The sequence below is a fragment of the Aythya fuligula genome, chromosome 13 (genome assembly GCF_009819795.1).
Source record: "Aythya fuligula isolate bAytFul2 chromosome 13, bAytFul2.pri, whole genome shotgun sequence".
In the NCBI taxonomy this organism is placed as follows: Eukaryota; Metazoa; Chordata; class Aves; order Anseriformes; family Anatidae; genus Aythya; species Aythya fuligula.
The window spans coordinates 10,809,763-10,831,552 of NC_045571.1; the positions used below are offsets into that span (position 1 = coordinate 10,809,763).

A 21,790-nucleotide genomic window follows, 5' to 3' on the forward strand; every position below is an offset into this window, starting at 1 on the left:
GCTTTAAAGCCCCAGAACCTAGAATCATGTTGCTACAGAAGCCATTCTTGTAGCACAACCGCAGAGGAAGGGTCATGCTTCCAAGTCTGGGTCTGTCCGCACTACAGCCAAAGGTGATGGCAACCTGGATCAAGACATCTCTTGCAGATCTCAGCTTGGTAGTTCAGCTGCAGGAAGAAGCAAAGACTACAGCACAAAATTCTGTGTAATAGGTCTCCAGACACTCAATGCTTACTTGTACAACTGCATTAAAGTCCACACTTCCCTCTCTTCACTCCCAACCCAGAAAGTTAAACTAGAGTGAGCTTAGGTTTCTCTGCCATCAGATGTCCAACTGCAATACAGACACAGACAAGGCTCTAACACAGTGGGCAGGTAAACAGAACTTACATTATATTATCACCTACTAAAGACACTCATTTTTATGAACTACAGCCAATGCTTTGAGGAGCCTGGCTCATGCGTTTCTGACCACGTGAACTTGGCAATGCTGGCACAGCAAAAGCTTGCAGTTGTTAAGGGACAGGCATCAGCCTAAAACCTACTTGTTAGCCCAAAATGCAGGAACAAAGGGCTGACAAGGACTTTGGGAGGTCACACAGACCATAACCTTCATGGGAGCAGACTACAGACTTAACACCACCAATACCAGAAATTCCCTAGCTCTCCTGGACCATCTCCTCCTGCATTCCACTGCACTCAAAGCTTTTCTTGAATATCTAAACTAAACCTTCTCTGCAGTGCAAGTATAGTTGATTTTTTTCTCATAATTCCCCCAATGATAGTGAGAGAATAAATCAATCATCCTTCTTTGACAACAGCTTTTATGTACGGAGAAACCATGTCATCCTTCTCCCTCCCCCACTAATACTGTCTTTCCTAGATTAAATGCACCTGAGTTCCTCAACCTCTCCTCAGAGGTCATGTTTTCTAAAGCTATAACAATTAGTGCTGTTCTCCTCTGGCCTTTTGCCAATCTGTCTACATCTCTATTTTAAAGCATGGTAGCCAGAAACCAGACACTGAAGCAAAGATGACACGTCACCAGCACAGAAATAAAAAAGCCTCCAATGTATATTTTCTTAAAACCACTTCGGAGAGGCTTCTGGGCATGAATACACCCAAATCCACTACACCCATTTTGAGACCTACTTAATTTGTGCAGGAGATTAGAGATGCCAATGGGGCAGCCCCACTCTTGCCATTTGAGTGCAATACATGAAGAAAGGAGTGCAGCACTGTCTTTTGGCTAAGAGTGAAGATCACTCAACACAGCTCTATGCATGAGCCCCAGTGTTCCCTGTTTGGAGCCTGCCTATGGCATCAATGATCTCCAAGATCCCTGCAACACCATCAAAACTGCCTTAAAGTCTTCTGGTGAATAAACAAAGCCAGTCAGAGAAAAATGAATTTTAACCCACTAAATCTACATATAGAGCAGGGCTGTGCCTGTACAAGGGCTGTACAGGGAGGCACAATGCCCATGCATGTTCCTCTTCCCCAGCTCTCCAAACAACAGAGGAAAGCTGTGGCACTAGAGCCCAGAAACAGCAAGTCCCAGACAAGGTTGCCCTGCATTGGCTAGTAAAAATGTCTCTGCAGAAACAGGGCAGAACAGACAGACACAGAGAGGGCAAGGTTTCCTGGTACATATCAGCTATGGGACTGCAGCGTCTTACTTGTATTTTCACCGATTCCCCTCCCCTTCCCCTAGTCACCATCCCCATCCACCGCCCATTAAGATATTCTGAGGCTTGCCAAAGGCATGACCAGCACACCGGCTAATTTCACTCCCAGGACTTTTTCCTTCAGTGTTATTCCTGCTTTCCTGCAGGAGGCGGAACTGTTCAGTACCTACTTGCTCTTTCCGCAAAAAAAGGTTGGCCCGAGCCACTGCCCCTGCTTTGTTCACAGCACTGAACCTCAGGGCAGCCTGGCTTTGTTTACAACTTAAAACCACAGCCCACGTCACTGCTACGTGCAGTGAAGAGTTGGTTATACAAGGGCTGACAGACACAGTTAGGAGGCAAGGACTGCCAGGTATCAGAGGTGCACAACGGGCAACATTCAGCTTGCCAGCAGAGGGGCTGCTGCAGGGATGCTGCCATATAACCTCCTAAGAAATCCCACTGCCCTTCCCAAAATATATGCTCTCAGATAGCATTCAGCTCACAGACTAATTATTCCTGGGCCATAGTTTGTTTTAAATCTTCCCAGAAGATAACTCAGAGCCCAGCTTACTGTCTGGACACTCCTTCACTGTGGAGGAGCCCACACCTATCGCCCAGCACCATGGGAATGAAAATGCTCCTGTTTTTTCACAACAGAACACTGTAAGAGGAGTTTGCAGATTGCTATCTGCATAATTGCTGTGCTCATAGATCTCAAGAAAGACCAAGGCTCTGCTACAGCAGTTAATAGGAAAACTTCTAAAAGATGTCATCCCAGCAGGCAACACAAGTCAAATCATGAAGTTTCCAATAATAACTTCCCCATTCTTTTCCTTCTAGCTTAGGTACAGCATTAACCACAAACTCAGTAAGCATTAACACTGCTGGATGAGCAAGAAGAGTTGACCACATATCATGAGAGCACAAATGTTTTGGGAGCAGCTTTCATCCAGCATCTCTGATTTGTGGTGACATCTGGAAGTGCCAAGTTCAGCAGGGTCTCTTAAGCACCTACGTAAACTTTTCCAACATAATCTAGGTTTAAATATCCATTAAACATCCTCCAAACCTTTTTCTTCCTCTATTTCATTCTTACTTCTATGACTCACTGCTGACCTCTTCCCCCACCCGCAGCCGATAGCTGTGCAGTAAGCTTGCCAGCCTCAGCACAACAGCCAGAGTTGTCGCACACATCCATCAGAGATCTCCCACTACCCCTACCAGGTCACTCCACAACATCTGCTGAATTTACAAGAGCAAAAGGGGGCTTTAGCCACTGCAGTACATTACCAGAGATGGTCTCATGGCAAATCAACAACTACTACACTGCCTTCAGGGCTGTGGGGGAACATTGGGGCTGAGTGAGCTCTTACTACTAAGGAATCTGCTTACTTCGTATGAAGAAAGTGTGTTTTCGAGCTAATAGACAGGGCTCTGATCTCTAGAATATATAGGTCTGGCCACGCCTGCTGCTTCCCCACTCTTCAGCAGGGGCAGAGGGATATCCACCACCACCAATTCATGTAGATTGCAGCAGGTCTCCAGGTGGATCTGGCAGAAAAGAGTTTCTTCTTCCTGACAGGTTTGCTGCCTTTTGCCATGCTTTCTTAGGGACATAGCTTGGCACCTTTTAAGCCACTGAGCCTCTAACACTAAACAAGATTGTGCCTAACCTTGCCAGGCTCACCATCCATCCGCATCAGGCCAGACACAGGGTAACCCTGGGTGAGGAGGCTAATGAGGATTTCCAGCCTGCACCAGTCTGATCTGCAGGGCAGCCTGGTTTTTCACTCACCCAGTCAGATGGCTGAACTTGCACTACTCATTGAACAAGAGGGAATACTAGTGACTTCCCAAGAGACATGGGAAGGTAGAATAAGCCCTCACCAAGACAGTGACATCAAGGATGGCACACAAGTTTGATGGAACAGCTAAGGGATAATCAAGCTACATATTTTTCTGAGTCATACTATCTCCTGGCCCTGGCAACTCACAAGCCAGGAGGGCTGGACTAGAATATTTCTTGAGCAGATCTTTGGAATATCCAAACACTGAGGAAGTTGAGGACTTCAGTAAGAAACAGGCTTATCTTAGCAAGCAATCAAGCTGACTCTTCAGCAGAGCCAAGAGATGCAGCACATGCAGAGCAGGCAGAACTGACCACTCAAGTACTATCCCATGATGCCCTCTGCAAACATAGGGCTAATGCTGATGAATAACAGCCACAGTTTCACTATGTTGCCTGTCCCTGTAGACGTGAATACAGAAGATTTTCTCAAGCAAGCTGTACCTGCTTGGGAACCAGTGCTGAGGGATCCTTCTGGAGGAACAATGCTCTCCCAATGCAGATGTAATGCTCGTTCTGCAACTGTTCCAGGGAAAGCAGAGAGCTAAGGAGCACAATCTGCAAGGCACAGTGGATTACCTAATCTATCTCATGGGTATTTTTAATGGATTAGTAGGTATTAGAGTGGGATATTGCAAATATCCCATGAAAATTTGGAAGTGAGAGACAACAATCAACTGGCTGCAAGAACAGTGTAAAGGTTGTCCCAGAGGTATTGAAGGATTACAGAAGAAGCTAAATCAAGGTTGATTTTAAAAGATTGCTGGTAGACAGCTACCCAGGCTGAATAAAAACAAGATCTTAATGTACAGGCTTAAAAATGGAACAAGAAAGTAGACACCAACCCTTACAACATCTGTACTACTGGCGAGCTCAGTTCAGCAAAGCACTTGTACATGCACAGGACATTCAGTATGAAGAAAAAAACCTGACTTCCCAGAGTTCTTGGTAGAACAGACTGTAGGTCAGTATTCAGGAGACAGACTTTTAAAGCTATTTCACCCTCAGTGATGAAGACAGCCTTCCAAAGCCTTTTGAAGGCTTATCTTTTGCCTGGCTGATATATATTTGCCAATGTTACAGCAAATTGAGGGGAAAAGAAACTGGATATTTGTTCCCATTTACAAACATACACAGCTGTATCACCTTACCTAGTCTGGTAGTTATCAACCTGGCATCACCATTGGGTCCTGAGCAATCAATTTTTAAAGAATAACCTTACCAAAGCCACCAATTTCCAAATACAGTCCATCTCTTGATGTAGGCAATGCCCAGGCCAGACCACAGCAAGTTTACTTTGCAGGGCTGCCACCACCATTGGTTTCTTTGTTAGAGCAGGGCTGTTGCAGATGGTAGATCCACATCCAGCCATCAGGAGGTGAGGACAACACCCTGGTGTGCACCATGTTGCTAGAGCAAGGATCAGTCACCCACCCTTCAGTTCTGGGGACGTTCCTCCATATGTCCTCCAGGGCACACACACAGACCAGATCCCTGGCTTTGCAGTCTACAGAGCAAATTTTTTTTATTATTATTATTATTTTTGCTTTTATCCCCTTTCCTGCAGAGCTGGGCCTGGGAAAAACAGAGGCACCAAGTGCCTCAGATTCCTTCAGCTCTCAATCCCCATCAAAACTGGTAGCAGGAGTGCAACAGGGCTTCCCAAGCAAGCACACATTGTAGACCAACAGCAGATCAACCCAAGTCAGGCATTTTTCCTCCATCAGCAACATGAACCATCAGACCCACACTGACCTCCACAGTTCTCCACCCAAGAAGGCTTCCTACCTTCACCAGGATCCTGGCAAGCCTCTTCCCCTACAAGTCCTGCCAACACAGCAGCAGGGCACAGCTCTGCCCACCCAGGGAAGCTATGAAGAACTCAGGAGAAACCCATCCCTTCTGCTTTTACTCAGGCACTCAGTGCTCAGGTTTTCCGCATCTCCTCATCACCTCTTGTGTTCCCAGAGCCACCTGACCCCAGCTCAGGCAGGCTGGGAAGCCTTTTACACCCTGCTGCTGCCATTTCCTAGACCACTGCCTTTTCCTTGTCTTTGTAGGACATGCAGACAGGGGCAGAAATTTAGAAAGAATTGCAGAGACATTAAATATTTTGGACTCCACAAGACAGAGCTAGGCATTTATCCACTAGGTCCAAGCCCAGTGCTGGGACATCTGCAGCTGCCCAGCAGGTGGGAATTCAAAAATAAGTAAAACAAAACAAAAATAAATAAATAAATAATTGGGAAAACCACAGAAGCAGCCACTGCTACCCTCCTGCCCACAGCCAAACAGCCCCCAGGCCCAGAGGTGGTACTATATATGTGGGGCATCCCACCCCACCTTGGCCTATTGGGTGAGGCTTCCAGGTGGCACAAAGGTGAGGCCATTTAGTCCTTTTTCCCCCATACCAGCTGACAACTGGTGAAACTTATCCCACATTGCCCACCAGTCTGCTTCCCATCTCACCAGAGGGCTCAGAGCACAGAGGTGTCCTGCCTCACCTCTTCAGCACTGGGCTTTGCTGGCATGTTACTTGTAAATGTCTGCTTTGTGGAGGAGGCTCTCTTTTGTGATACCCTGGAAATATCTCCCAAACAACTGCAGACCAAGGCTGTACTTGAGTATGTGACCTCTCTGGGAAAACACTTTCATACGTTACCAAATCCCGAGCCATCTAATCCCCTTAGCTGAAAATGAGCCGAACCAAATTAATTTAAATGGGTTAACACAAGCTTCTCTGTTCATATCCAATCTATTACTCTGTCTTGGAAGTATTTGTAACAACAACAACAACAATATATCTAGACTTATCATTTTTATCAAAGTGACAACTAGAAGGTGTTTTCCTTTTTACCCTGTTTTCAATTTTTAGTGAGTTAGTCACATGTCCTCATCACTGCTTGTGGACGTGTCTTTAAATGATGCCACTATCTCTAATTCCTGGGTTGAATCCAGTTGAAGAAAACACAATGACCAGGTCAGGGCACATCAAACTTGTGAAAATAGTGAAATCAGGGCTGGGACATCCCAGGGGAGCAGAGGACAGCCCTGCCATAGCCACCCTGCCATCCCTCCCACAAGGTGATTTCCTGCTGTTGCTGGGCACAGTCCTTCATCCTCCAACACAGCTCAGAGTTGATGGCTGGGGTGCCCATGGGAGAGACAGTCATTCCTTTATCATTACCTCTGTCAAGTCCTTAGTGGATATATACCTTTTCTCAGTGTCCACCTTGTCCTTCCCAATAGGCACTGCTATTAGGGCTTTTGCTAATGCTGCCTTCAGATGCCTCCCCCCACAACCTCTCTGTATCACACACCTGCTCCTTCCCATACCCCTACCTTCCCAAGCATGTGGCTCAGCTCAACAGCAGAGCTCTGGGGTCCTGTAGTGCCCAAGGCTTGTGACAGTCAGGACAATTTACAGTGCAAGTATTGCCAGTGAAAAAAGCAGTGAGTCAGGTCTGAAAATATCATGACATTCACATTAAAATCATGAGCCTGAGTTAGAAATCATGAGAAGCAAAGCACACACACAAACAAGCCTCCCCCTTTCCAAATGTTATATATGGGATTATACGTTTTCATCTCCCAGTTTCTTAATTTCTTAGATGTGTTTCGTTCAGGTTCTGCTTTTTTTTTTTTTTTCCCCTAGTGTCAAGACAGAAAAAGTCTCACTAAATTCAGTGATGACTGAAAATTGCAAGACCATTGTAGGAAGAAGAATTCAGATTTGTACATTGGTCGCTTCTGAAAGACTGACCCTCAGGCTGGTGTTTCCATCAGGTAGTGATCAGTTTGCAAAAACGCCCTGGAGATTCAGCAGGACCAGTTCCCAGGCCACCTTTTACCCCAGCACCTCTTGTTAAGAGATACGACTAACTGCAATTTGTTCACCAAAATAATTGCTTTCACTCAGGATGCATGGATGAGCGAATCTTGCAGAGCTTTTACATATATATTCATCTCCAGCAATTCATCAACATAATAATCACGCATTATTAACTTGAGTACTCATCAATTTTTTTTCTCTAGCTTCAAATACTAGCAAGGAGCTAGTGTGCAGTAGAGAAGAAAAACATGTAGGGGAACTTGTGATGAATGTTCTATTTTTGCTATGAAAGGAGAATAAGAAGAGAAAATCAGATCATAGTCTACCCTCTCCCTCTCTTCCAAAAATTTCTTGCCAAGCTGAGACCCTTCCCTAGAGGCCAGCAAACTGGGCTCTCCTGCAGACCTGCCACACAGCCTTTCTGCCTAGCAGAGCTTCCTCTCCCCATTTGGAGGAGGTTTCCTTCCTCACCTAACACTGTTCTAGCTGTGAGATCCCACACGTAAATTACCTGGGTGGCCTCTGGTCATGGAGTGAAGCCTCTGATCTTACACTCAGAGCTTTGGAAACCATAATCAAGAGTCTCCTGTGTGTGTGTTCCTTGCTGAATTGCTCAGAGCCACAGTGCCTCCCCTGAAACTGGCCTTTCCCAAAACACAACTTTCCCCAATCTGAAGGAGTTTTCTACGGTGGTCTCACTGAGGCAAAGCTGCCTAAAGAAAGCCCTGCAGCAAGAAATGGGCACTTGTACCCGTTCCCTCCGGGGATTTCACAGGCCACTGCAGTCAAAGGGAAGGTCATGGTTTGGTGACCAAGCAGTGGACCAGAGCACTGACAGCCCTCAGGTGTGTTCTTGTGAATAAATAGCAATAGCAGGAAGCAGAATCTCCCAATTCTATTCCTTGCTCTGCCCCAGGTTTTTCTGTGTCATTCCCAACAGGCTGCCAGCTCCTGGTGTCCACTCGATGTAAAATGGAGCTAGCAGAAGCCCATCAGCCCACCGGTTGTGTGGAAGATTTGTTAGTCAATATTTGTACAGCACAGAGGCCTCGCCGCTGTCACACAGAGCCCATAATACTACCTGAGAACAAATTATATTCATGCATAATCAAAATCACATCCAGCTCAGCCCCGGTTCGAGAATCCTTTTTGGCTGGTGATGATGTCCAGAGCAGAGAGAGCACAGCTTGATTTCCAGAGCCCAGGCTGAGCTGGCAGAGCTGGCAGGTAGAAATATCTTGTTTTGACTGGTAAACTGAGCAAATTTGACATGGAAACCACTGAGGGAGAATAAATATGGAACAACAAGATGTAATTTTTACAGAGGCTCTTTTCCAACCATAACTGTACTCCGAGCCATCCCAGACTTGAACTAAGAGGTCCTGAGGTCTGGGGAGGGAAATTCAAGCCCTGGTAGGTTTGGCTGAGGCTCACCCCTGTCACAAGCACAGACGTCTGTAAGTGCACAATTACTTAACAGCACTATTCCTGCAGGAGTACAAAGAGCGGAAGAAACAGAAAGGAACAGAAAGGGGAGGGAGGGAAGATCAGAGAAGAAAAAGAGTTTTTAGCTCTGACACAGAACCAAGAATAAATGCCCAAATCAGAAGAATAGCCTATAGGAATTGCATGATCAGTGTTCTCCAAACCAGCCTGAAATTCATACCCTGCTCAAAGCAAACAGCAGTGCTCCTACAGCCTGGGAGGAAGGGCTGGCTGAGCAGAGCTTTGTTGCTTTCCATTTAATGGGAACAGGATCAATCACTGGATCAACAGAATACCTGTTTATCTGACAGATCTATTCATGCTATAGGGCTGCACCAACCAGCATTTCTCCCTCTCTCACGTATATGATGTGAATCCCTTTAATGGGTTTTATGCCATCATTAAGCACTTCATTTGTCTTGCCCATGTTTCTAGTGATGTTTTAACAAGTGCATGATATTTCACATGAAATATCAAGATATAAATAGACACTTAACAAACCCCACCAAGGGCTATCTGCAAGAATGAATCTTAGAGTCTTCCACACCAAATGCTGTCACTATGGCTGAAGAACCATATTACATCAGTTCAGCCTGACACTTTAATAGCCTCCTGCCTTTTTTTTTTTTCTTTGAACCAGATATAGGTGAGAAAACTGACATGCACACGTAGTCTGTGTTTCATGTAAGAGTAAAGCTACAGCTTATCCCTGGTCTTTTACATTTCATGCTCTATGGGTTAAAAATATTTTTCTGCCTAGCTGGGATATTGGGAGTCTTAGGAAATGAACAATGCAGATATGTAAAGCTGCTCTGATGAACAGCTCTAGGGCTGTGGGAATATATTTTGAGTAATCAAAAAGACTTGTACTAATGGGTTTTGCACTCTTTTCACATTTTGCTTGCAGTGACAGTCCCTAGAAGGCAAGTTTACTGGCAGAATAGACTCAGAAATGGTTGAATGTTATGTAGATATTAATCAAGGAGAAAGATGTGCCCAGGTGAGATGGCAAGCATCTTCCAGTCTGGCTATAAACAACAGCCTGCTTTTGATCAGTTAATTAATTAAGAATTATTGGATTTTTTCTGCTAATCAATAACTTGAATACATTTTATTTTGGTAATAAAAAAAAATCTGAGACTAAGCAAAGAGGCAAAAATCACGGAATAAATGCTTTGCAAAAACAATGTTGACATCTTTCTTTTAGGGAGAGAGATCTCAGAGCCCTCCACCAGCCACAGTGCACTGCCAAGGATGTGCTCCAGCAGCACGGAAAGTGGCTGTGTCAGGGGTGGGAAGGTAGGGAAAGGGGGAAAAGGAGGGAGGAAGGCAACTGAATGCAATAATCCTATGTCAGATTTGTCACAGACAAGAGAATCACCAGCTCCTGTTGCTGTGAAAATATAGTGGCTCTATGGATGACAGCAGGGCTCCATGTCCTTCACTGGTTACCAAACCCAGCAAACAACACTTGGTGCTATCGAGCACTGATCTAGGGCAGGCATCCAGATTGCTCAGACACCCAAATCCAATTTTACTCTGTTCTAAGAGCTGGGGGAACCCACCTTCACTGCTCTCTTTGTCATACCACCCAGAGCTTCCTGTCTCCAAAGGAAGAAAATAAGGATCTCATGGGGCCACAGAAGGACACATAAATATGCTCAACACACAAAAAAAGGAGTCGCAAGCTCCGTTACACTGGAGGAAGGGACTGCTGTAATATATTAAATATTACTGCACCCCCCAAAAAAAACAAAGGGGATAAAATTTAGGTAGAATGATGCCCGCTGCTGCATGTATCTTATGGAGGCAGTTTTTAATTAAACAATCCACAGGATCCTTGTTCATTCCTCTTCCTTGTTCAATAGAGGATGGATTTACTCTGAGGATGACGCAGGATTATGTGCCGAAGGACAGCGTTGTCAGTGGGGTCCCTGCCTGATTTGCTGAAGAACCTGATAGCCATGCAGCGAGTGAGGGGGAGGCCTCCAGGAAAGGCCAGGAGCTGTTTGTGTAGCTGGGTCCTGTTCTCCAAGACTGGATGTGTCCCACTGGGGAAGTGTAAACACATTCACGCCTGCTCAGTCCTAGGCTTTGCACCAGACTTGCAGATCACTCCAGTTTTTTGTTGTCTCAACCTGTCCTAATCATCTTCTGTGACCACCTCAGCTAGTCCCCACAGTCATGCTCCCAGCCCGGGCTGGTTTTAAATGAGGGGAACATGAAGGAGCAGCTCTATGTATAAAAGGTATCTCTTGGGTCCTCTGGAGAGGCGTGCAGGAGGAAGATGTTGCTGGATCTCACCTCCGGATGCACCCTCACAAGGGGACCAAACACAGAGACAGGGAGCAACCTCAGTTCTGGCTTTTCTGAAGTCCTGAGACTTTACAGCCTCAAAGCCCTTATCACAGTATGTATTTCCTATAAAAAGAGCAAAGTGAAAAAAATAGAAATCCCATCATGTGGCAATGTGTTAACATCCACATATGTCCCAAGAAGGACTGGATCCTTTCATTTCCTGCCACTTCAGCTAATGAAGTAAGACACAACAGCAGGAGGTTGTCATCTTCCTTCTGGATTAGCCCTAGAGAGGATGTGACCCATGGTCTGGAGCCAGAAGTCATGTAAATGGGGGAGGCAGTGGGGGCTGCGCAGCTGCAGCCAGTTTCACTGACCAAGAGCACCCTTTGCTTAGCACCTTTCCCTAGGAAGGAGAGTGGGGCTACTGGTGGCCCTGCTGGCATAGCCACCTTTGCTTTGGCCCTGGGTGGCACAGGGGTTTGCTGACTTCTCCAGACAGCTCTGGCTTCTCCTTCCTTAATTTATTCCCTTTTTCCTTCTGATTTATATATTTACCCCTCTGCTTTCGGACCCAGAGCTGGGTACAGGGAAGGAAGGGGATATTTCCTGTCTAGCCAGGCTTTTGTGCTGGGGTGGAGGTGGTGGGGCTGAGATGCTGGTGCCAGCTGGGTTGGTGGTGGTGCTGGGCACCTGGCTGAGCATGCACCAGGGCCAGCCCTGCTGCCAGCTTCACCCCCCAACATTTTGAAGGAGGAAAAAAAAACAGCACGTATGTGCCTTGGCTTCTTCTCAGAAATGTCTGAATCATTTTGCCTAAAATTTCCCCCTTCCCCTCGGAAAAGTCAAAGCAAGCTAGCTACATGGAAAAAAAAAAAAAAAAAAAAAAAAAAAAAAAAAGCAAAAACCAAACTAAAACAAAAAACCCACAAGCTCAGTGGCCAAGCTGTATACGCAGTGGAAAAAAGGGACCTTTTCAGGGAGCCTTAGCGATATGCAACACTGCCAGCCTTGACTACGTAAGGCACCAAATACCCTTCCCTTCCAGTACAGCACCAGTAAGACCAGTTGTTTCCCAGGCACGCAGGGCTGGTGGGGCCAGGGCTTGGGCCCCCGCCGCCTCCTGCTGCAGTCGTGCCAGCCAACACAGCCACTCCGCTGCCAGCCCCGCTGGTTCCCCAGCTCTGAACCACCGACGGAGCTTCACTGCAACACTTTATGCATCAGCAATCATTTATTTTTACAATTCTGGGCTTCAAGGGATAGCGTTACGCAGACAGTGGCTAAGGATTTCACCGCCAAGTCTGCTGAACTTGGGGCTGGGACCACGAGAGGGTGCAGGAGTGATGGAGCAGAGAGGGGTGAGAGCAGGAGGAGCAAAGCAGGGAGGGCAAGGTATTGCAGCTGAGGAGGGGTTCGTGTCTCAGAGGAGAGTGGTGATATTGGGCCAAAGTGAAGAAAGCTGGAAAGCCAGGTCCCTGCTGCAGAGCAGAGCACAGGTTCATTTTGATCCCAGACCCCCCACCAAGTTCTCATTCTCCTTAGGGAGGTTTGAATAAAAACGAGCAGGGAGACTGCTGGACCCACAGGCGTGGAAACACAGGAATTACAGTGTAATCCTGAAGGTTTCCGCATCATGCCCTTTTCACCACACATTTTCAGGCACTGTGCACGTCACCCAGGAGAAACACTAGGAACCCTATAATTTCTAGGTGGGCTGGGGGCAAGGAGCACAGAATATTCTTCCCTTACTTTTTTAGCTAAGATCAGTAAATGATGCTGGGAAGCCATGCAGGGTCCCCTTTCCATCAGCTCCTGGGAAAGACGGAGAGACAAGATCTGCTTGAAACTCTTGCAAAGTTTTGGGCTGGAGATGTTGCACCAACAGAGAGCAGCTGAGTCACTGAGCTCAAGCGGGATCCTCCTGCCAGTCCTTCATTGCCTTCTCTACCCTGGGGCAAGACAGTCTTCATTTACTTTCTCCTTTTTTTTTTTTCCTCTTTTTTTTTTTTTCTTTCTTTTCTTTTCCTTTTTTTTCCCCCTTCTATGGAACTAACGCTTCTGGAAGCAAGTGCTTAAGAGCATTTACAAGAACCAGGGTGCTGAAAGCTCCCCCTCTCCCCCACCCGTAGCTCTGCAATGCTTCCCAGACCTGATCTGCAGCATCCTCTGCTCTTCCAGTCCTAAATCACGAGCATCCTGCTTGCGGCACCGTGGCCTGGCTTGCAACCTACCCATTGCAAGGCAGCAATGCCCCCTGTGCTGCCCATCCCTCGGGCCAGCTGGATCCCACCCACCTGCCCTTTGGTGTCCCAGTGAGACAGGCTCCCCGTCTCCCCAGCTCATCCTGCCAAAAAACCTCGCTCCCCACTGCTGCCACATTCTTGCAGTACCAGGGTAGAGATCTCCAGCAGATGGTTGGCTGGGTCTTCCTCCTGCCCTGCAAATCCCTCCTGTGAACTGGGCATCCCAGTGCCCCACCACAGTCCTGGCCAAGCCCCTTAGACCCGTGGTGCAGTGACACTCGGCCCTTTGTCCCTGCCCAGCCCCTGAAAACTGGGAGCTGTGGTCACTACATATCCAACCCTGCCGGTGTCCTACATCTCCCTGGCCTGGTGTGCTCCTCTGGGGTCTGGGGGACAGTGGCTGGGAGGTAAGAAGGGAATGTCCAGGGCTCCATGGGCTAGAAGGATTTATCACCTGTGTCCCAAAGACTCAAGTACCTGCTGGTCCCACAGCATCCACTTCAACAGCACCCTCTTCACTCCACTTCTCCTGGCTTGGGACTCCCTTGGGCTGCCTCTGCTGATCCAGGGAGACTTTCTGGAGGAGGTGTTCCCAGATTTTTGCGTCATCCCTACCTGGCTCCAACTTTCCCCTTTTCTCCCATGTTTCCCCCTGTTCAGCTCAGCTCCCAGGCCCCTGAGAGCCGACCTGCTCCGTGCCCTGATGGGTTTCCAGGGGGTGGGGGAAAGGGGAGGCGAGTGAGTGGCTGACGCTTCTCAGCCACTCAGCTCGGCCCAGAGCTAACGAGGCATCTCAAAATTAAAAAGTGAACTGCAATCCCCAGCAGGCCTGTCCTCCTTTTGGCATTAGTCGGAGTTCTCTTTCTCTCTCAAAAAAAAAAAAAATAAAATAAAATAAAAGAGGACTGGGGAACTGTGAGTTTCCTTTGGAGCTGTTGAAGCACCGCATCCCGGGGGTTAGTGGGGGTGCTGGGATGAGGAGGGCCTGTGGATGGAGACAACAGGGCAAGAAGGTGCTGTTGGGAATCCTTTCTTCTCCAGGGAGAGGAAGGGAGCAGCATTCTCTGCTTTGAGGCCAGTGGGCTGATTTCTGCACCCATCTGAGCCTGGCACTGCAGGTGGACTGGGGTCAGATCATGGTTGTGGAGAAGGCAAAGAACCCAGGGTGGGAGAGTGAAAGAGGGGAGAGTGTTCCTCAGTGCCAGCAGGGGAGAGGAGCCGCTTTGCTCCAACCTGCCCACTCCTGCAGGCAGCTGCCTGTCCAGCCAGAGACCTCAGTCACTGGGGGCCAGCCCCAAGACAGCCCCTCTTGTTATCCCTCTGGATTTATCCTGGCAATGGATTTGGCCCCAAATCTCAGGGAACTGGTGAGCTCTGGGGACAGCGATGGTGCGAGGAGACCTCTACTCCTTTTCCAGGAGTGTGCAACGCAAACGATCTGCAGCGTTCAGACACACCTCTCAGCCCATCCTTCCCTTGTTTATAAATGCTGCAGGGGCAATTTTTGTACACAGAAGCTCATCCTCAAGGGCAGAGGGCCAGACACGCTGAGAGCTAGGGTGTACCTGCACACTGAGCACCAGCAGCATGACTGTGGGTGCTGCCAGCCAGGACTTTGCGCTCCTGAGCAGAGGGAAGGCCAAGAGAGGATGAAAGGCGATGGTGAGATGCATACAGGGAAAGAGAGCTACTGCTGTCTTTACCTTTCTCTGCTTGTCTGAGGAGAATGCAGTTTGTACTTCGGGTATTCACGGTAAAATCATATAAACTGAGATGGTTTCCCCAAACCATCCATCTTACAGCCAGAAATGCGATGCATGCCCAGCCCATGCATTGCACAGACCCGGCAGCATGGCCAGCACCTGGGCTGATGGATGGGGCGATGTGTCCCGGGGTGGGCTGGCTGTCCTGGGGGCATGGGCAGGGTGTGCAGGCTGTGCCAGGACCCCCACAGCTCCCCACAGCACCCTCAGTGCCTCTCTGCTCTGTGTTCCCATGGAGCTGGGTCACCTGCTGTTTTACTGTATTGTAATCACCTCGGTGGCTTACGAGGTGGTTTCCCTTGCAGTTTTTATGTCACCTCTGCAGTTTTCCCCCTCATAAAATGTGACTGCACCAATTCTCGTGACTGGGGCTGGTCAGTTAAGAGGGCATTTTATGTTTTCTGGACAGACCCTTTAAATCAAATCCAGCCATATCCCACATTCAAAGGAGAAGAGGAAGAGGGGGGAATCCAATTTTCTTTCAAGCCCCCCAAAGCCGTATCCCGTGCACTGAGGTGACCACCCAGCTGCCCCACAGAGGAATGGGCATCGCCCCCACCCCACAGCCCCCACCAGGCCAGGGCCAGCAGCACCTCACACTGCCCTCCTGGCACCAGGGTAACTTCAAAACCTGATGAAATCAGTGGGGATATTCCCCTGCCCCCAGCTGCACAGAGCTTTGGATCAGTCCCTTTGGGATAAAATTCCTTCCTTGCCCACCATTGATCTGGCCCTGGCATCCCCTCAAAATCCCACAAATGAAATCCCTTCCCAGCAGCTGCCTGGAGAACACCTGGCCGTGGCTCGTGTCCTCCTGCAGGCTGAAGCTCCCCCAGTTCCACACTCATCCTCCCGAGGAGGAACTTGCATTGCCCAGGAAAAAGCCAAGTCTGGGAGGTGAAGCCAGAAGTACTCCAAATCCCCCCACCATGGTAGCTCTCCCCTGCCTGCTTCTCTCCAATAATGGACCTTAGCAGTACCTGGCAGTATGACGATACCCAAGGTTTATTTCATATTTTATTTCCACCAGGGTGGCAAATAACAGGTTATTTTATCCCATATCATTATTGAGGGGGTGCAGCCTGGCAGACTGACTGACAGCCCTGCCAGTGGACACCCCAACCCTCTGCAGGAAAAACAGCCAAAAATTCTGGCATTGGGAGCAGCAGAAGTGGTAGAAGTGTAACCTGTGGTCCTTGATGAAGGTAATATCAGAGCAGAGAAAATCCAGAGCATCTCTCCCAGCCAAAAGTCCCCAGAAACATCCCACCATGGACAATCCCCCATCTGTGTACAGAAACTCTGAATTTGGAATATTTTTTTTTCTTTTTTTTTTCTTTCCCCCCCCAACAATTCTGCTCTCCAGTGGCTCTCAGCAAGGTTGAACCTGGCCCAAGTGAGTTTGGCTGACCCAAGCACTACGAAGCTCAGCACCCAGCATGGGAGCTGGAGGACCTCCACTGGGGAGACCAGGGAGCCAGGGATGGGAAAGGGCAGGGTGGGAGGAGAGGGGTGATAGAGAGGAGGAGGAAAACCAGGAGGCAAGAAGGCAAGGTGAGGCAGGAGGGAGCATGCTGCTGGTCAGTCACAATACCTCCAAAGTCAGGCCTGAGGCGGACGTCATAGCCCTTCAGCAGTTTGTCCACGATCTCTTTCACCACAGAAATATTCCCAGTGGAGGGGCTGAAACAAAAAAGGACAGAGAGGTTGCTCGTCATCCCTTGTGCTCCCAGCCCTGTGGGTGGAGGTCCCAGCCAGGCAGCACCACCTCAGCACCCTTCATGTCCCACAGCATCCCCCAGGACCCCTAGCATGCCCTGCACCCCCCAGCACCACGCACCCCATGCTGCCTCATGGTGCTGGTCTGTGTCCTGGCCATCCTGCAGGACCCCTGTGTGGGCACTGCTCGCCCTGTGCTGCTGGCCACCAGCCCACCTCGCTGGCCACTTTCTCCTCATTTCACCCAACACAACGTGGAGCAGTCATGCCCCGATGTCCCTGCTGCACACCTGCCCCCAGCATGCAGCCTGCACCAGCACATCCCCGTGCAAGCGCTGCTGTCTTGCACGCCCAGCTGTGCCTTCGTGTTCTTGAGGCACGGGAAAAAGCAACGCTCCTCTGGCCGTAGCACACAGACAGTCTTTGGCATGTGAACATTCATTTTCTGCCACTCAGCATCACCATGGCTTCTTAGCAACGCGACTCGAGAGGCAGGGAAGGGAAGGAGAGTCCATCTTTCACTCTGTGTGCCAGTGCCTGGCTTCTGTCCCTCCCAGCCCTCTGACAGCAGGGCAGGGGGCTGCTGCCCTCCCCAGCTCTGCTCCAGCCCCTCCAGCAAGAAGGGGGCTCTCTGTAAAAGCAGCCCATGAGCCAATGCAAAGCTGAAGGTGGGAAACCAGAATGCAGAGGATGCTAAAAATATTGAAGCTATTCAATGCTGCGGGGTATATAGGTTCTCTCATCTGAAACCCAGCCCCTGTGCCAACCTCCATCCCTTGTTTTGCATAAGAATAGGGGCCCTGCCGGTGACAGGCACTGCTCTTTGCAGTCACCCACCAAAACAGCATGTCTCCTTGTCAACACTGCCTCCCACATCCATCCAAGGCAAAAGCAAGGCGCACCATAGCACTACCTCTGCCAGGCAGACCTGCACCTCTCCGGACACCAGGGTTTGTGCTGACACGTCTGTGCATCTGCACACACACAGCCAGGTCTGCACCCTCTGCTGACTCTGCAGGGAATGCACGGGCTCCTGCGTGGGCACGCAAACATGCAGACACAGGAAAGCACCAAATGTCAGGGCTGCAGCTGTGGCAGCTGTGCTCGAGCATGTGTGCATGTGCGTGACCACCTCCAGGTCTGCGTGGAGGGGGTTACAGGTGCAGAACCTGCTCTGTCAGGTTAGGTCAGGATGTCCATGCTGGGGTGTGGATGAGATTTGTGCAGGTGCGTGTAAACAGGCTTTTGTGGGTGCCAGAGGCTGGGCTCCCGGGTGGCCAGGCTCCCCATACAGGTGTGGGTGGAGGCAATGGGACCACCAGGGAGTCTGGGCATGCGTTGTGGTTCTGGATGCCCAGGCTGTGGATGTGCAGGGGTTTCTCAGCTGAGCAGTGATGTGCGAATGTGAGGCAGCACACCTCTCAGGCCCAGCTTTGTGCGTGGACAAACCACTCAGCACTTGTGCTGGGGTTGTGTCTGAGATGCCCTCCCGACTGGGCACCTTACAAAGAGATAGCTCTTGATTGCATCACTTTGTTCACTGAAAAAAGGCTAGAGAGGTGCACACAGGTGGACATTTTCACAGCACAGTGCCTGTACTTGCAAGGTCTGGCTGCACCTGTGGATTTCTATGCAGGTAGGTGAGTTTTTGCACTGTGTTTTTGTGTATGCACTCACTGTGAATTGATAGTGTGCACCAGCATTTATTTATCTCTAGATAGTCACTCCTGGGTACACATTTCCATATTTATAGATTTCCATATTCAGTGTTTCTCAGGGGGGTTTAGACAATTCCTTTCAGCCCCTCACAGGCCACAAGCTCAGAAGCTGTGTTGCCTCTTTCATAGAGGCGAAGAAACCGAGGCAGGGACAGCAAGCAACATGCCAGGGGCCCTGCAGAAAGGGGCAGAGTGGGAAGAGGGAGGCAGGGCTCCTTCCTCCTCCTCAGCTACCAGCTGGCCCTGTGAGGGTATAAGCTGGCATCATGTTTATGGGCAAGGTTTCATGTCTCTCAGTGCTCTTTTTGATCCAAAAAGCCACTTCCCTCCCACTGCACAGGCAAGTTGTGCATTTGCCCAGCTGTGGGCGAGCAGCTGCATGCAAGTGCTATTCCTGGCAAATGTGGGTCTGCATCCGCCGAGGGAGCAGGGGGAGCACGTACATCCAGCCTGTGAACTGAATTTTTGAATACCGTGTCCCTGGCTGAGTGGGTGTGCATGTGCTTTACATACACACGTACACTTGCAGCCAAACAGCCACATACATGCACACTGTGCTGCTGGCGGGGGTGTGTGGGAGTAGCTGGAGGCATGTGCACATGGCAGAGTGGTTTGTCCCCAGGATGTGCAGGGATGTACATGGGGACTACAGGGGACTCTTGGTCCAGGATACAAGCAGATACAAAAGCACATGCAAGGACGTGTCTGAGCACAGGCTACTGATGTGGGCACTGCTCTTTACATGATTGCTTGGACACCGCCTCTAAGCATGCCTGTGTGTGCGTCCGTACCCAGCAGAACCATGCCCAAATGGTGTGGAGAAGGTGGCCATGACTGCGCATGTGCGTGTTTATAACTATGGGAACATAAATCGTTGTATATACAGATCTGCAAGCCTGGGCAGCGACCTGCATATGTGCCTCAGGAGTGCGCTGCTCAGCGTGCGTGGCTGGGCAAGGCAATGCCCCAGCTCCCACCCCAGCAGACTTGGTGCACACAGGTACAAAGGCACCTGCCCACACGCGTGAGAAGGGAGGGTGAGGAGTAGGCAGCGCTGCTCTGGTGTGTGAAGGCGGCAGGTAATTGCCTGTGCCGGAGCAAACAGGTGTGCTCTGTACACCTTGTCCAGGCTGGATGGGTGCCTACGCCTCCGGCTGCTGGGATTGCTCGGAGGGCTCAAGGCATGCAGCAGGAATAGCTGCAGCCTGAGTATGCAGGGAATTAGAGCATTTACATGGCTACACACAGAGCAGGTAACCCGTGTTGTGCTGTCGGCATGTCGTGATACACATGCGTGTGCACCCCAACAGGCACCGATCAATGCGCACATGCAGGGATGTATCTGAGTGGCTTGCCCCCCCCGGATGATTATGTGGCATGCCATAAATCTGCGTGTAGTCACAGACGTAGGCATCGCCTCCTGTGCACCGCAGAGCCGGGGCTCTGGTAAAGGCACAGCACGCTTGGATGTGAGTGTGGCTGCGTGTGGACCGTGTGTGCACACACACAGGCATGGCCAAGGCAGCCCTGTGCCCGGCTGCGTATGCACACAGCTCAGTGCCATGCACTCTCTCAGCTTCCATGGACACCATGTTCCCCAGCAAAACAGCTCCTTTTGCCATTTCCCCCCAGGTCAAGCACGGAGGGGGGGGGGCGTGCTGCAAGTGGGCTGTGAGGTGGGCTCTGTCTGCAGCGAGCCTGCTCCACATCTCATGTATGAGCATCCCTCCTCCCCCTAAAATGTCACGGATTGGAAAATAACAGCAGCAGGCAGCAGGGAAAGCGATCTGGGGAAAGGACCCCCTCCCCTTTCCCACACGCAGATCGATGGAGAACCCCCCCAAACAAAACAAACAAATCCTGTGTCAGCCCCCCTGCCCCTGCAGGCTGGGATCGCAATCCTTACCTTTGCGCACAGCAGGCGAGACAAAGAGCTGCTAAAGCAGAGACAATTCCACTCAATCTGTCTGCCTGAAATGTCCACATTTCCACAAAGACGAAGGATGAAAAAAAAATCTTTGGAGGGGAGGGGAAAGAAGGATGGATCTCCTGAAATCCCCCTCCAAGAAAAGGGGGGGAGGGAAAGAAAGAAACCAACCCCCCCCAGTTAGTGATTTCCTAGAGAAAGAGAATAATGAGAAAAAATAAAAAATGTGGGGGAAAAATATCCCCCCCCCTCCTTCAGTGCCAGTCAAAGAATTCGTTTCTTCTTCCTTTCAGCATCCTTTCAACAAGAGACATCCTCTGGCAATGGAGAAAATCCCAAGAGAAAGAAAAATAAAATGCCCCAAAATGGGCTTAGCAAAATGTGAAATTGAATCTCACAGGTACGCAGAAGAAGAAGAAAAAAAAAAAAAAGGAAAAAAAAAAAAAAAAAAGAACTCAACGTCCCCTGAGCACTCCACTTGGATTATTTTTCCTCCTGCTCTTTTGCCATCCGGTTCTGCAGATGTTGCATGGCTCCTGCTACCCACCTTCAGAGAAGAGGAGGAGGAGAAAGAGAGTGGTGTGTGTGTGTGTGCGCGTGTGAGGGGGGAGCTGTGAGTTATCTAGCAACACAATTTTATTCTGGATTTTACCTACCTGCTCCCCCCTCCCTCTATTTTCCAGGGGGGAAGGGGAGGCAAGGCAACCCCACCGTGCTGTTGTTTTATTTTACGGGAAGCTGGGGCTCATCGCTTAGATGGCCTGGGGCTTTTCTGAAAGGGTTAAAAAAGGGGGGAAAAGGGAAAATGAAACGCAACCCGGTAAATGAAGAAATGCATATATGCATGTGTAGAAAATAAATAAATCCCTGTCTGCGGGAAGGGCTGCTCTCCGAGGGAGGACTGGATCTCTCCCTAGTGCTGTTGCCGCAGCTCCTGTGGAGTTTTGCTGCTCATTGCAAAGTCACAAGAGGAGGGGAGGAGAGAGGGAGTTTGGGGATGGGGAGGGGGACTCTCCGGGCAAATTGGGATCCTGACGTCATGGCTGACAGCATTAACCCCTGCTGGCTTGCAGAGGGGAATTTGTGCTCTTTCCTGGGGAGGTGGGAGCAAGGGAGAGGTTGGGAGAGAAAGGTGGGAGCATTTTGGCAGGCAGTGGGATGCTCCTGGACAAGAGTGGCTGAGCTGCAGGAGCTGCTGGGTGCTGGGGTTGTCTAAAATGGTGTGATCAGCAAAGGCTGGGCTTCTTCCTTCAGCCACAGACATAAAGGAGAAGGTGATTTACTGA

At 49.6% G+C, this 21,790-nt stretch overlaps 1 protein-coding gene across 2 annotated transcripts in view; it reads right to left on the minus strand.

Annotated features, from left to right (window-relative positions):
• LOC116494383 (gamma-aminobutyric acid receptor subunit beta-4) overlaps positions 1-20,896 on the minus strand; it is a 62,768-nt gene extending 41,872 nt beyond the window's left edge. For both annotated transcript variants that reach the window (XM_032196255.1, XM_032196254.1), the window contains exons 1-2: positions 20,484-20,896; positions 16,735-16,823 (exon numbers count right to left, since the gene is read on the minus strand). In XM_032196255.1, the coding sequence (XP_032052146.1) occupies positions 16,735-16,823; positions 20,484-20,563 (169 nt within the window). In that variant the 5' untranslated portion in view covers positions 20,564-20,896. The remainder of the gene's footprint in view (positions 1-16,734; positions 16,824-20,483) is intronic.
• Between the last annotated feature and the right edge of the window lie 894 nt (positions 20,897-21,790).